Raw genomic sequence first — 15,955 nt, forward strand, 5'->3', positions numbered from 1 at the left:
AGTCTACAGGTGTGAGAGGTACCATTTAGGAGCCTGTTGTACAGCGCCTACTGTTACCGGTCCCCTGTTTAGCACCCGCTGGGAGGCCCTGGCCTAGCAGGTACAGTGTATAGAAAAATTGAAAGATTGTGCACCGACAGTTACATGTGGTGTGACATTCTGAACCACTAGGAAGAAGTGCCTGAGGTTGCCCCTGCAGTGCAGAACCTGAGGGACTGGCCATCTAATGAGATGGATTTGAAAGCCAGTTGGAGAGCATTGGAACATACAGCAGACAATTCAGTCATGCGTTTTTTGTTGTTGTTTCTTGACCATTTGATTCTGCCCTTTAAACATTCCATACAGAGCTCAACAAAACAAAACTTAGAAATCTGATCAAAGTCAAGCTACGGGCAGGAGGCAGAATACCTCCAATCCTCCAAGTAGGAAAACAAAATGCCAAGCAGAGCCCTAGTAAACACATTTTGGATCTAAGAATGGGACAACAAAGTTTTCAGCAAAATGTTATTGCTGTTTAATTTAAGAAGAGATTTTCCTGTCACTGGTCTCAATTTCCTTCTTACCCTATTCAAGACTCTTCAAGCAGCAGGTGGCCTTTGTTCCAGCAGCAAATCAAGACTATTGATTTGTTAGTCGGCGTTTATTTCCACCATCAATAGCTGTGAACATTTAAGGTAGGGCACGGAATTCATTAAAAGACCATTTGACAATAAGGAGGAATGATTTGGGGTTTATTTAGTAATAGAAAATAAAACCAAAGAGGCTGGGTAAAAATACAGATATAGATGTATATGATGGTAAGCGTTTGTAATGACTGTCAGACTGCATGGCCTTATAAAGTAAAATATTACAAAACTTAAAACATACATGTTGATTTATTTTCATAAACTAGCATTTTAGTCATCTGACAGATACAGTATCCTAACATAGCATTGCTACAATAAGCCTGCATCTTCTTCCCCAAGTGTCCTTCCACACAACCCTTTGTTATGGGAGAATATCAGTGACTAGCAGTGACTGTCTACATAAACTAAAACACCCTCTGGTGTCATGAACGCCTCCACCAAGCCCTGCATTTGTGCGCCTCTAAACAAAACTCTCCAGACACTCTTTTTCCAAAGTCATGCAACAGCCACGCTCAGAAGTCATGGAATAAGTTAAATCAACCACAGAGTATAGCCCAGTAGAATACTAATTTCAAAATGTTTTCATGTGTATTGATTTGTACAGTATAAACTGTTCTGCTTTTTACTTTGTAAATATGAGAAAAAAAAAGTTCAACTGCACATGAATTCAAAACTTTGCAATGAACCTAGAACAAAGAAACCCTCTTTGTGACTTGTAGGCCCTATTCATAGGTTGTACCGCCGTCACTGGGTCGCGCCATGCCATTGTCATGAACGTTCTCAAGCAGTTCTCTATTGGCGGCGCCATAGTGGTGATACGCCCAGGCTAACTACTGTTTCGTCTAAATTACACTACAGTGCCTGGAAATATGATGACTGCTGCTAAAGTAATCAAATATTTAGTAGGAAACAACATTGCCAGAGTTATCATGTTGTCAAATTTACTGTAGACAAATGGCAATGGTGTCATTAGCTATCAAAGTTTGTAAAAAATAAATAAATAGCAATGGTAATGTTAGCTAGCTAAAATCTGGTGGCCTTCCTTCAATCTTAGCTCGCTAGCTAACGTTACACTGCATCTAAAGCCAATCTGGTGGCCTTCCTTCAATCTTAGCTAGCTAGCTAACGTTACACTGCATCTAAAGCCAATCTGGTGGCCTTCCTTCAATCTTAGCTCGCTAGCTAACGTTACACTGCATCTAAAGCCAATCTGGTGACATCAAAATGATGACAAAAGGTTTTCCTACCAATTATTTGCCTCCTTTTGAATTTCCAAGCTACTGTAATGCATTTATGATGAACTCTTCATCAGCGCTCATTGACAATGCGAAACATGCAACCCAGTAACATGTTTTTCTACATGGGAAAAGAAATCTGTCATTTTGAGCATATTCATACTGTAATGTCAATAACAACCAATTAATGCAAGTATAAATATCCCCTACTTCCAAAGTCAAATATGTTTTTTTAAAATATTTTCCTTATTATTATTTAACAAGAGCCTTACAAAAATAACAGGAACAAGATATACATATCAATTTAATTTGAATGTGCATAAAATAGTCAATTAGCTCATGTGACTAAACTGTACATGACAACACCAGGAAGTGTCTAAATCATGTATTTTCCAGAGATGCTTTGACTGTTGACAAAGACAGGGTCCACAGAGGCCACTTTGGAGGCGATAAAAGAATGAATACAATGGAGGACTGCCGTCAGATTGGAAAACTCCAGCTCCTGCAATGAAAAGAAAAACCCTGAATACAAATTCGAAGAATTACTCTTAAAAGAGTTTGCATAACATTTACAAAATGTTTTCATACATAATGTCCCAATTACTTTTGTAACAAATAGGCACTTGTATTTATTAATACTACTACTAACAACAAAAACAACAATCATATTAGTTAATAATATTACTCTACTGGTTCCCCACATGGCATTTACCAGAGATAGTTTGATTCTATATATTGATGAGGTAGCAAAAGCTGATTTAATTAAGTGTCCACGGGCGTGGAGGCTGCTGAGGGGAGGACTGCTCATAGTAACAGCTGGAACGGCGTGAAGGGAAGGACATCAAACACATGAAAACCACCCCAATTTAAAGGTGCCACCAAACATTCTGCCGTCTATCAATACTCTCCTCAGAGAGGTCACTGCAATGCAATGGAACTTGAGAAGATATTAATTTAATTTAACCTTCATTATTTAACTAGGCAAGTCAGTTGACAACTAATTCTTATTTACAATAACGGCCTACCAAAAGGCAAGAGGCCTCCTGCAGGGATGGGGGCTGGGATTAAAAAAAATATATATATATAGGATATAAACACACATTACGACAAGAGAGACAACACAACACTACATAAAGAGAGACCTACGACAACAACATAGCATGGCAGCAACACATGACAACACAGGATGGTAGCAACACAGCATGGTAACAACACAGCATGACAATAACATGGTAGCAGCACAAAACATGGTAGCAGCACAAAACATGGTACAAACAGTATTTGGCACAGACAACAGCACAAAGGGCAAGAAGGTAGAGACAACAATACATCTCACGAAACAGCCACAACTGTCAGTAAGAGTGTCCATGATTGAGTCTTTAAATGTAGATGGAGATTAAACTGTCCAGTTTGAGTGTTTTTTTGCAGCTCATTCCAGTCGCTAGATGCAGCGAACTGAAAAGAGGAGCGACCCAGGGACGTGTGTGCTTTGGGGACCTTTTAACAGAACGTGACAGGCAGAACGGGTGTTGTAAGTGGAGGATGAGGGCTGCAGTAGATATCTCGGATAGTGGGGAGTGAGGCCTAAGAGGGTTTTATAAATCAGCATCGACCAGTGGTGTCTTGCGACGGGTACACAGAGATGACCGGTTTACAGAGGAGTATAGAATGTACCTTCATCTCTATCTGTTTGTTTTCAGCATTCTTGAAGAGGAGTTTCACCCTTGTCTTCCCATCATCAGAGGAGCCTTTCAGTTGAGAGAATTTGTATCTCCATAATATCGTCTACAGAGGATAAGAGTTTTACAATATAGCAAGGGTTCATTATTATTAACTAATCAATAAACAGTAGGTGACCAGGCTAGCAATGGACAATATATCCCCTAGTGTATAGCCTGTTGAACATTCAGTTAGAATAGTGAATGAACAGCGAATGAACAACGACTCACCTTCGAGGAGCTCTCGGAACAAGTGAAGCCAGATCCAAAGTCTATAGTCAAACACAGTACTTTACCCTGGCTGCTGCACATGTAGGTCTTTGACTGTTGAGAGAAAGACCGGTATTTAGAGAACAATCAGACGTTTCAACATATACATTGTGTAACGGAAAGATTCAATACGTCAGAAGCATCTCAAACTAAAACGATTCTCTGCTCGGGGGGGGGTTATCAGAACAAAGAAGCTACTGAAGAAAGGTTGAAATAATGTACATGTTCGTTGTGTTTCCATTGAGGGTCCATCTTAAATGGGTGGTTTACAAAAGGAGTAATTAGGGGATCCTGTTTAAGTTTTTTTTGCGTGAAAGGAACTGCTGTCGGGGTCAGAGTACAGTCTACATATGGATTATTGTGAAATTAATTTATTCCAATGCTTGAACTTCCACTGAGCTTTGAATACAGGATCAACAAACAGAATTGTGAACGTGCAATGCTGTAGTAGGCTATCCATTTATATAGCCCTGCTATTGCTGCAGGTGTGTTCAGTCCATTATGCTCGAGAGGAATTTAGATCGTGTCAATTGAGAATTCTTCTAAACTAGTTAAAATATACTTATTAATGTTACCATATTAGAACGTATTGATTACTTTACATGTATTAGGAATGTATAGGTTGGGGTCAAGGGAGGGTGGATAGGAACTGGTTGTATGGAAAGTTACTGTTTTAATTATTTTACCTTTATTAAACTAGGCAAGTCAGTGAAGAACAAATTCTTATTTTCAATGGCGGCCTAGGAACAGTGGGTTAACTGTCTTGTTCAGGGGCAGAATGACAGATCTGTACCTTGTCAGCTCGGGGATTCAAACTTGCAACCTTTTGGTTAACTAGTCCAACGCTCTAACCACTAGGCTACCTGCTCTAACCACTAGGCTACCTGCTCTAACCACTAGGCTACCCTGCCGCCCCTCTAACCACTAGGCTACCTGCTCTAACCACTAGGCTACCTGCTCTAACCACTAGGCTACCTGCTCTAACCACTAGGCTACCTGCTCTAACCACTAGGCTACCTGCTCTAAACACTAGGCTACCCTGCCGCCCCTCTAACCACTAGGCTACCTGCTCTAACCACTAGGCTACCCTGCCGCCCCTCTAACCACTAGGCTACCTGCTCTAACCACTAGGCTACCTGCTCTAACCACTAGGCTACCTGCTCTAACCACTAGGCTACCTGCTCTAACCACTAGGCTACCTGCTCTAACCACTAGGCTACCTGCTCTAAACACTAGGCTACCCTGCCGCCCCTCTAACCACTAGGCTACCTGCTCTAACCACTAGGCTACCCTGCCGCCCCTCTAACCACTAGGCTACCTGCTCTAACCACTAGGCTACCCTGCCGCCCCTCTAACCACTAGGCTACCTGCTCCAACCACTAGGCTACCCTGCCGCCCCTCTAACCACTAGGCTACCTGCTCTAACCACTAGGCTACCCTGCCGCCCCAAGTGAATGTGAGACAAGGGGAAGTACAGAAAGTTAATATTCTGTTCAAACATGTTATTGTTTAATATCAATGTTTCTAAGGAGGGAGGCGAAGGGCAACAGGTCACCACTGATAAGGCAAGCCAGCTGAAGGGCAACAGGTCACCACTGATAAGGCAGGCCAGCTGAAGGCCAACAGGTCGTCACTGATAAGGCAGGCCAGCTGAAGGGCAACAGGTCGTTACTGATAAGGCAGGACAGCTGAAGGACAACAGGTCGTCACTGATAAGGCAGGCCAGCTGAAGGCCAACAGGTCACCACTGATAAGCAGGCCAGCTGAAGGCCAACAGGTCACCACTGATAAGGCAGGCCAGCTGAAGGGCAACAGGTCACCACTGATAAGGCAGGCCAGCTGAAGGGCAACAGGTCACCACTGATAAGCAGGCCAGCTAAAGGCCAACAGGTCGTCACTGATAAGGCAGGCCAGCTGAAGGGCAACAGGTCTCCACTGATAAGCAGGCCAGCTGAAGGGCAAAATGGTCACCACTGATAAGCAGCCCAGCTGAAGGGCAACAGGTCGTCACTGATAAGGCAGGCCAGCTGAAGGGCAACAGGTCGTCACTGATAAGGCAGGCCAGCTGAAGGGCAACAGGTCACCACTGATAAGGCAGGCCAGCTGAAGGGCAACAGGTCACCACTGATAAGGCAGGCCAGCTGAAGGGAAACAGGTCGTCACTGATAAGGCAGGCCAGCTGAAGGGCAACAGGTCACCACTGATAAGGCAGGCCAGCTGAAGGCCAACAGGTCGTCACTGATAAGGCAGGACAGCTGAAGGGAAACAGGTCGCCACTGATAAGGCAGGACAGCTGAAGGGAAACAGGTCACCACTGATAAGGCAGGCCAGCTGAAAGACAACAGGTCACCACTGATAAGGCAGGCCAGCTGAAGGGAAACAGGTCGTCACTGATAAGGCAGGCCAGCTGAAGGGCAACAGGTCGTCACTGATAAGGCAGGCCAGCTGAAGGGAAACAGGTCGTCACTGATAAGGCAGGCCAGCTGAAGGGCAACAGGTCACCACTGATAAGGCAGGCCAGCTGAAGGGAAACAGGTCGTCACTGATAAGGCAGGCCAGCTGAAAGACAACAGGTCACCACTGATAAGGCAGGCCAGCTGAAGGGCAACAGGTCACCACTGATAAGGCAGGCCAGCTGAAGGGCAACAGGTCACCACTGATAAGGCAGGCCAGCTGAAAGACAACAGGTCACCACTGATAAGGCAGGCCAGCTGAAGGGCAACAGGTCACCACTGATAAGGCAGGCCAGCTGAAAGACAACAGGTCACCACTGATAAGGCAGGCCAGCTGAAGGGAAACAGGTCGTCACTGATAAGGCATGCCAGCTGCGTAACTAGGAAGGAGCGAGGAATTCGGCTCCATGTCAAGTCAACAGATGAAGTGAGAAAAACCTCTAGAAGGGGGGGCCAGAGTGGCCCACCACAACGACCCTCCTACTGCAGTCTTGTGTCACACAGAGGGGCCCACCACAACGACCCTCCTACTGCAGTCCCATGTTCACACAGAGGGGCCCACCACAACGACCCTCCTACTGCAGTCCCATGTTCACACAGAGGGGCCCACCACAACGACCCTCCTACTGCAGTCTTGTGTCACAGAGAGGGGCCCACCACAACGACCCTCCTACTGCAGTCCCATGTTCACAGAGAGGGGCCCACCACAACGACCCTCCTACTGCAGTCCCATGTTCACATAGAGGGACCCACCACAACGACCCTCCTACTGCAGTCCCATGTTCACACAGAGGGGCCCACCAGAACGACCCTCCTACTGCAGTCCCATGTTCACACAGAGGGGCCCACCACAAGGACCCTCCTACTGCAGTCTTGTGTCACACGGAGGGGCCCACCACAACGACCCTCCTACTGCAGTCCCATGTTCACACAGAGGGGCCCACCACAACGACCCTCCTACTGCAGTCCCATGTTCACACAGAGGGGCCCACCACAACGACCCTCCTACTGCAGTCCCATGTTCACATAGAGGGGCCCACCACAATGACCCTCCTACTGCAGTCTTGTGTCACACGGAGGGACCCACCACAACAACCCTCCTACTGCAGTCCCATGTTCACACAGAGGGGCCCACCACAACGACCCTCCTACTGCAGTCTTGTGTCACACAGAGGGGCCCACCACAAGGACCCTCCTACTGCAGTCCCATGTTCACAGAGAGGGGCCCACCACAAGGACCCTCCTACTGCAGTTCCATGTTCACACAGAGGGGCCCACCACAAGGACCCTCCTACTGCAGTTCCATGTTCACACAGAGGGGCCCACCACAAGGACCCTCCTACTGCAGTCCCATGTTCACAGAGAGGGGCCCACCACAAGGACCCTCCTACTGCAGTCCCATGTTCACACAGAGGGGCCCACCACAACGACCCTCCTACTGCAGTCCCATGTTCACACAGAGGGGCCCACCACAAGGACCCTCCTACTGCAGTCCCATGTTCACACAGAGGGGCCCACCACAAGGACCCTCCTACTGCAGTCTTGTGTCACACAGAGGGGCCCACCACAACGACCCTCCTACTGCAGTCTTGTGTCACACAGAGGGGCCCACCACAACGACCCTCCTACTGCAGTCTTGTGTCACACAGAGGGGCCCAACACAACGACCCTCCTACTGCAGTCCCATGTTCACACAGAGGGGCCCACCACAAGGACCCTCCTACTGCAGTCTTGTGTCACACAGAGGGGCCCACCACAACGACCCTCCTACTGCAGTCCCATGTTCACACAGAGGGGCCCAACACAACGACCCTCCTACTGCAGTCTTGTGTCACACAGAGTGGCCCACCACAACAACCCTCCTACTGCAGTCTTGTGTCACACAGAGGGGCCCACCACAACGACCCTCCTACTGCAGTCCCATGTTCACACAGAGGGGCCCAACACAACGACCCTCCTACTGCAGTCCCATGTTCACATAGAGGGGCCCACCACAACGACCCTCCTACTGCAGTCCCATGTTCACACAGAGGGGCCCACCACAAGGACCCTCCTACTGCAGTCCCATGTTCACATAGAGGGGCCCACCACAACGACCCTCCTACTGCAGTCTTGTGTCACACAGAGGGGCCCACCACAACAACCCTCCTACTGCAGTCTTGTGTCACACAGAGGGGCCCAACACAACAACCCTCCTACTGCAGTCTTGTGTCACACAGAGGGGCCCACCACAACGACCCTCCTACTGCAGTCTTGTGTCACACAGAGGGGCCCACCACAACGACCCTCCTACTGCAGTCTTGTGTCACACAGAGGGGCCCACCACAACAACCCTCCTACTGCAGTCCCATGTTCACAGAGAGGGGCCCACCACTACGACCCTCCTACTGCAGTCCCATGTTCACACAGAGGGGCCCACCACAACGACCCTCCTACTGCAGTCCCATGTTCACATAGAGGGGCCCACCACTACGACCCTCCTACTGCAGTCTTGTGTCACACACAATCATTTCCACACTCACAAAGGTTCTAGCATAAGGCAGGGCCATGACTACACCAGTGGGAGGAACCAATTAAGTTCCTGCCTAGCAACAGAGATGTATCTAATCAAATGGTGGCTACCCAGAGTATTTGCATTGCTCCCCCCCCCCCCCCCCCCTCCCTTTACGCAGCTGCTACTCTCTGTTATTATCTATGCATAGTCACTTTAACAACTACATGTACATATTAGCTCAATTACCTCGACTAACCGGTGCCCCCGCACATTGACTCTGTACCGGTACCCCCCTGTATATAGTCTCTCTATTGTTATTTTACCGCTGCTCTTTAATATCTTGTTCCTTTTATTTATTATTATTATTCATATTGTTTTAAACTGCATTGTTGGTTAGGAGCTTGTAAGTATTTCAGTGTCAGGTCTACAACAGGCTCTGATCAGGCCCTACACCCAAACAAGGGCACTGCGTTCATCCACCTCTGGCCTGCTCGCCTCCCTACCTCTGAGGAAGTACAGTTCCCGCTCAGCCCAGTCAAAACTGTTCGCTGCTCTGGCACTCCAATGGTGGAACAAACTCCCTCACGACGCCAGGTCAGCGGAGTCAATCACCACCTTCCGGAGACACCTGAAACCCCACCTCTTTAAGGAATACCTAGGATAGGATAAAGTAATCCTTCTAACCCCCCCCCCTTAAAAGAGTTAGATGCACTATTGTAAAGTGGTTGTTCCACTGGATATCATAAGGTGAATGCACCAATTTGTAAGTCGCTCTGGATAAGAGCGTCTGCTAAATGACTTAAATGTAAATGTAAATGTAAATGTACAACTGTTGTATTCGGCACTTGTGACTAATACAATTGGATTTGATGTGTATTGTCTGTCTAGATGTGTAAGGAGATGACCCCACCTAGTAAGAGGTTATAAATAGCTGTGCTTGTGTAATCATAACTTGTCTTAGCAGCTGTATGACCCAGTGGGTGAATAAACTTGGTTTGAGTTTTTCCTCGTTGTCCGTTTTGAGTTTTTTTTTTTTACTCCGTTTGTTCAGAACCTGACAATATAAAATGCAAGGAAAAAGTGAAATATCTACGGAGGTGTCTACAGTCTGTAGTCTTCCATTTACTGCCCTGACAAGAACAACCAAATGTGTGACATAATGCTTTTCACACAGTCTTATTGAAAGCAGTGATGTGTGAGGAGTGTCTCTGTAGTGAAGTGTAGATCTTTGTGGAAATAATAAGGTTCGGTGTAGAAACCCTATCTTCCCCATGTTTCCGTTCTTCAGCAAACGAAGCCCACTCAAACAGAATGCTACTATCGCTCCCTTTACCGCTTCGGACACTTTGTTTGACACATTTTGCTGTGAATTTCAGGTGTTGCTCCTTTCACACTCTCTCACAAGGCTGGTGGGAACCTGCTGTGTTTAATGATTGACTACAGTGAACAGTGAATGCAGCGGGACTCTTCAGTGTCTTGCTGTTTAAAAATAACCTCTTCTCCACAAAGGTGCCTGGATGAAATTGAGTTGCCATGAAAAGAAAAATCCTTGTGTGATAATTTGTTGTGTCACGCTAAACACAGACTACACGTTGCTAATTGGAAAGCTTCCTCAACGGGGATTGGGAGAAAACAACATGCCAGAGTTAGGGCTAGTGCTGTCGTCCTACTCGACAGAATACAACGAAAAACATACATTAAATTGGCTCATGAGTATGACCCTGTCTAAGTTTAATGTGAATACACCAATACCAGCAGCACACCACCCTGCATCCAATTGCTTGCTTGCTTCTGAAGCTAAGCAGTGTTGGTCCCTGGATGGGAGACCAGATGCTGCTAGAAGTGGTGTTCGAGGGCCGAATAGGAGGTACCCTTTCCTCTGGTCTAAAAAAATATCCCAATGCCCCAGGGTAGTGATTCGGGACATTGCCCGAATGACTTTCAGATCGGATGTTAAACGGGTGTCCTGGCTAATTTCCCAATCGGGGCCTCACACAGTCACCTAATCATCCCCAGCTTACAATTGGCTCATTCCTGTAACTGTTCCCCAGGTTGTTGCTGTAAATGAAAATGTGTTCTCAGTCAACTTACCTGGGAAAATAAGGGTTAAATAAACACCTAACTCCATGTAAAACTGTAAGGGACAAACCGTGTAGGTTAAATGTTATTTTTTTAAGCTGACGCCCATCCAATCAGTTTTCAGTTCCAGGCTTAGCCAAAGTTCAACTCTGTTGAGAGCTTTTCTGAAACCACAGGAGACTAAGCCCAAGTTCAACTCTGTTGAGAGCTTTTCTGAAACCACAGGAGACTTAGCCAAAGTTCAACTCTGTGTCACGACCGTCAAAGGGACTGAGAGAGGACCAAGGCGCAGCGTGTGGAAAGTACATCTTCTTTTTATTTTAAGAAGGAAAACGAAACAAAACAACAAACAGACGAACGTGAAGCTAACCAAGAACTAAGTGCATACATGCAACATAGAACATCGACATAGACAATTCCCCACAAACAGCTAAAGCCTATGGTTGCCTTAAATATGGCTCCCAATCAGAGACAACAATAGCCAGCTGTCTCTAATTGAGACCCAATTCAGGCAACCATAGACTTTCCTAGATACCTACACTCAACCATAGACACAGCTAGACTACTATACTAAACATAAACCCAACTACTCTAATAAACCCCCTAAACCTTACAACCACCCTAGACACTACAAAAACACATACATTCCCCATGTCACACCCTGACCTAACTAAAATAATAAAGAAAACAAAGAATACTAAGGCCAGGGAGTGACATAACCCCCCCCTTAAGGTGCGAACTCCGGGCGCACCAGCACATAGTCTAGGGGAGAGTCTGGGTGGGCGTCCGTCCACGGCGGCGGCTCCGGCACTGGTCGTGGTCCCCACCCCACCATAGTCACTACCCGCTTACGTAGCCTCCTCCAAATGGCCACCCTCCACATTAACCCCACTGGATTAAGGGGCAGCACCGGACTAAGGGGCAGCACCGGACTAAGGGGCAGCAACAGGATAAGGGACAGCACCAGGATAAGGGGCAGCACCAGGATAAGGGGCAGCTCCGGACTGAGGGACGGCAGCTCCGGACTGAGGGACGGATCCTGGCTGGATGACTGCTCTGGCGGATCTTGGCTGGACGGCTCTGGCGGATCCTGGCTGGACGGCTCATGGCTGGCTGACGGATCTGGCTGCTCATGGCTGGCTGACGGATCTGGCTGCTCATGGCTGGCTGACGGATCTGGCTGCTCATGGCTGCCTGACGGATCTGGCTGCTCATGGCTGGCTGACGGATCTGGCTGCTCATGGCTGGCTGACGGATCTGGCTGCTCATGGCTGGCTGACGGATCTGGCTGCTCATGGCTGGCTGACGGATCTGGCTGCTCATGGCTGGCTGACGGATCTGGCCGCTCATGGCTGGCTGACGGCTCTGGACGCTCATGGCTGGCTGACGGCTCTGGACGCTCATGGCTGGCTGACGGCTCTGGCAGATCCTGTCTGGTTGGCGGTTCTGGCAGATCCTGTCTGGTTGGCGGCTCTGGCAGATCCTGTCTGGTTGGCGGCTCTGGCAGATCCTGTCTGGTTGGCGGCTCTGGCAGATCCTGTCTGGTTGACGGCTCTGGCAGATCCTGTCTGGTTGACGGCTAAGGCAGATCCTGTCTGGTTGGCGGCTCTGGCAGATCCTGTCTGGTTGGCGGCTCTGGCAGATCCTGTCTGGTTGGCGGCTCTGCAGATCCTGTCTGGTTGGCGGCTCTGGCAGATCCTGTCTGGTTGGCGGCTCTGGCAGATCCTGTCTGGTTGGCGGCTCTGGCAGATCCTGTCTGGGTGGCGGCTCTGGCAGATCCTGACTGACGAATGGCTCTAGCGGCTCCTGACTGACTAACGGCTCTGACGGCTCGGGACAGACGGGCGGCTCTAATGGCTCGGGACAGATGAATGGCTCAGACGGCACTGGGCAGACGGATGGCTCAGATGGCGCTGGGGAGACGGATGGCTCTGGCCGGAATAGGCGCACTGTAGGCCTGGTGCGTGGTGCCGGAACTGGAGGCACCGGGCTAAGGACACGCACCTTCAGGCTAGTGCAGGGAGAAGGAGCAGGGCATACTGGACCCTGGGGACGCACATTAGGCCTAGTGCGTGGTGCCGGAACTGGTGGTACCGGGCTGGGGACACGCATCTCAGGGCTAATGCGGGGAGCAGCAACAGGATGCACAGGACTCTGGAGACGCACAGGAGGCTTGGTGCGTGGTGCCGGAACTGGTGGTACCGGGCTGGGGACACGCATCTCAGGGCTAATGCGGGGAGCAGCAACAGGATGCACAGGACTCTGGAGACGCACAGGAGGCTTGGTGCGTGGTGCCGGAACTGGTGGTACCGGGCTGGGGACACGCATCTCAGGGCTAATGCGGGGAGCAGCAACAGGATGCACAGGACTCTGGAGACGCACAGGAGGCTTGGTGCGTGGTGCCGGAATTGGTGGTACCGGGCTGGAGACACGCACCATAGGACGAGTGTGTGGAGGAGGAACAGGGCTCTGGAGACACACTGGAAGCCTGGTGCGTGGTGTAGGCACTGGTGGAACTGGACTGGGGCGGGGAGGTGGCGCAGGAAATACCGGACCGTGCAGGCGTATTAGCTCCCTTGAGCATTGAGCCTGCCCAACCTTACCTGGTTGAATGCTCCCCGTCGCCCGACCAGTGCGGGGAGGTGGAATAACCCGCACCGGGCTATGTAGGCGAACCGGGGACACCATGCGTAAGGCTGGTTCCATGTAAACCGGCCCGAGGAGACGCACAGGTGGCCAGATATGTAGGGCCGGCTTCATGACATCCGGCTCAATACTCAATCTAGCCCTGCCAGTGCGGGGAGGTGGAATAACCCGCACCGGGCTATGCACACGTACAGGAGACACTGTGCGCTCTACTGCGTAACACGGTGTCTGCCCGTACTCCCGCTCTCCACGGTAAGTACAGGGAGTAGGCGCAGGTTTCCTACCTGACTTCGCCACTCTCCCTTTAAGCCCCCTCCCAAGAAATTTTTGGGGTTTTCTCACAGGCTTCCTACCGCGTCGTCGTGCTGCCTCCATACGCCGGTATCCCTCCTCGCACTGCGCCAGAGAATCCCAGGCGGGCTCCGGCACTCGCCCTGGGTTGATCGCCCACCTGTCGATCTCCTCCCACGTAGTGTAGCCCAGATCCTTTTCCTGCCTCCGAGCTAGCTCCTCATATCGCCGCCTCTCTGCTTTCGCTGCCTCCAGCTCAGCTTTGGGGCGGTTATATTCTCCTGGTTCTTCGCGGTCCAGAATTTCCTCCCATGTCCATGAATCCTTGATGCCTTGCTCCTGTTGCCGCTTTTCGCGCTGCTTGATCCCGCATAGGTGGGGAATTCTGTCACGATCGTCAAAGGGACTGAGAGAGGACCAAGGCGCAGCGTGTGGAAAGTACATCTTCTTTTTATTTTAAGAAGGAAAACGAAACAAAACAACAAACAGACGAACGTGAAGCTAACCAAGAACTAAGTGCATACATGCAACATAGAACATCGACATAGACAATTCCCCACAAACAGCTAAAGCCTATGGTTGCCTTAAATATGGCTCCCAATCAGAGACAACAATAACCAGCTGTCTCTAATTGAGACCCAATTCAGGCAACCATAGACTTTCCTAGATACCTACACTCAACCATAGACACAGCTAGACTACTATACTAAACATAAACCCGACTACTCTAATAAACCCCCTAAACCTTACAACCACCCTAGACACTACAAAAACACATACATTCCCCATGTCACACCCTGACCTAACTAAAATAATTAAGAAAACAAAGAATACTAAGGCCAGGGCGTGACACTCTGTTGAGAGCTTTTCTGAAACCACATGAGACTAAGCCCAAGTTCAACTCTGTTGAGAGCTTTTCTGAAACCACAGGAGACTTAGCCCAACTTCAACTCTGTTGAGAGCTTTTCTGAAACCACAGGAGACTTAGCCCAACTTCAACTCTGTTGAGAGCTTTTCTGAAACCATGGGAGACTTAGTTCAACTTCAACTCTGTTGAGAGCTTTTCTGAAACCACAGGAGACTTAGTTCAACTTCAACTCTGTTGAGAGCTTTCCTGAAACCACATGAGACTTAGTTCAACTTCAACTCTGTTGAGAGCTTTTCTGAAACCACAGGAGACTTAGCCCAAGTTCAACTCTGTTGAGAGCTTTTCTGAAACCACAGGAGACTTAGCCCAACTTCAACTCTGTTGAGAGCTTTTCTGAAACCACAGGAGACTTAGTTCAACTTCAACTCTGTTCAGTGCTTTTCTGAATCCACAGGAGACTTAGTTCAACTCTGGTTTGAAACCACAGGAGGCTTGTCTAATTGGCTCGAGAACTGAGCATCACCAGCTAATGTAAATACTTCATCACATCTCATTGGTCTCCCAAAGATAATGTCCCAAGTTGACATAATTAATGGTGGAAAATGCAAATTATTATTGCTTTTTCACAGAGTGACAGAGGGGGTAAAAGACCACATTTTAATTATGCCTTTTGTGCTGCCCACATTGTACACCTCAGGATAATGTTCAGACTAGGCTCAGTCAGAGAATACACATAGACAATTTATTCTATTCTATTTGTATTTGTGGTTCTGCTGCGACATGGACCACAATGCTTGATCATTCGCAGGACAGGGATTCCTCCCAGAGTCGTCATAGTGTACAAGGCTAAGTATGTCTTTAGTAGTGTACAAGGCCAACTATATCCTTCATAGTGTACAAGGCCAACTATATCCTTCATAGTGTACAAGGCCAACTATATCCTTCATAGTGTACAAGGCCAACTATATCCTTCATAGTGTACAAGGCCAACTATATCCTTCATAGTGTACAAGGCCAACTACATTGTTCATAGTGTACAAGGCCAACTATATCCTTCATAGTGTACAAGGCCAACTATATCCTTCATAGTGTACAAGGACAACTATATCCTTCATAGTTTACAAGGCCAACAAGGCCAATCCCCACATATAGTTACACATGGAGTAAAACAAACATACAGTCAATAATACAGTGAAAAATAAGTCTATATACAATGTGAGCAAGTGAGGTGAGATAAGGGAGGTGAAGGCAAATAAAATATATATATAAATAAAA

At 48.4% G+C, this 15,955-nt stretch overlaps 1 protein-coding gene across 3 annotated transcripts in view; it reads right to left on the reverse strand.

Annotated features, from left to right (window-relative positions):
• Nucleotides 1-714: 714 nt before the first annotated feature.
• sntg2 (syntrophin, gamma 2) overlaps nucleotides 715-15,955 on the reverse strand; it is a 94,246-nt gene continuing 79,005 nt past the window's right edge. For all 3 annotated transcript variants that reach the window (XM_055865506.1, XM_055865505.1, XM_055865507.1), the window contains 3 exons: nucleotides 3,811-3,903; nucleotides 3,536-3,646; nucleotides 715-2,363 (listed from right to left, as the gene is read on the reverse strand). In XM_055865506.1, coding sequence (XP_055721481.1) covers nucleotides 2,238-2,363; nucleotides 3,536-3,646; nucleotides 3,811-3,903 — 330 coding nt within the window. In that variant the 3' untranslated portion in view covers nucleotides 715-2,237. The remainder of the gene's footprint in view (nucleotides 2,364-3,535; nucleotides 3,647-3,810; nucleotides 3,904-15,955) is intronic.

This window comes from Salvelinus fontinalis, chromosome 16 (genome assembly GCF_029448725.1).
Source record: "Salvelinus fontinalis isolate EN_2023a chromosome 16, ASM2944872v1, whole genome shotgun sequence".
In the NCBI taxonomy this organism is placed as follows: Eukaryota; Metazoa; Chordata; class Actinopteri; order Salmoniformes; family Salmonidae; genus Salvelinus; species Salvelinus fontinalis.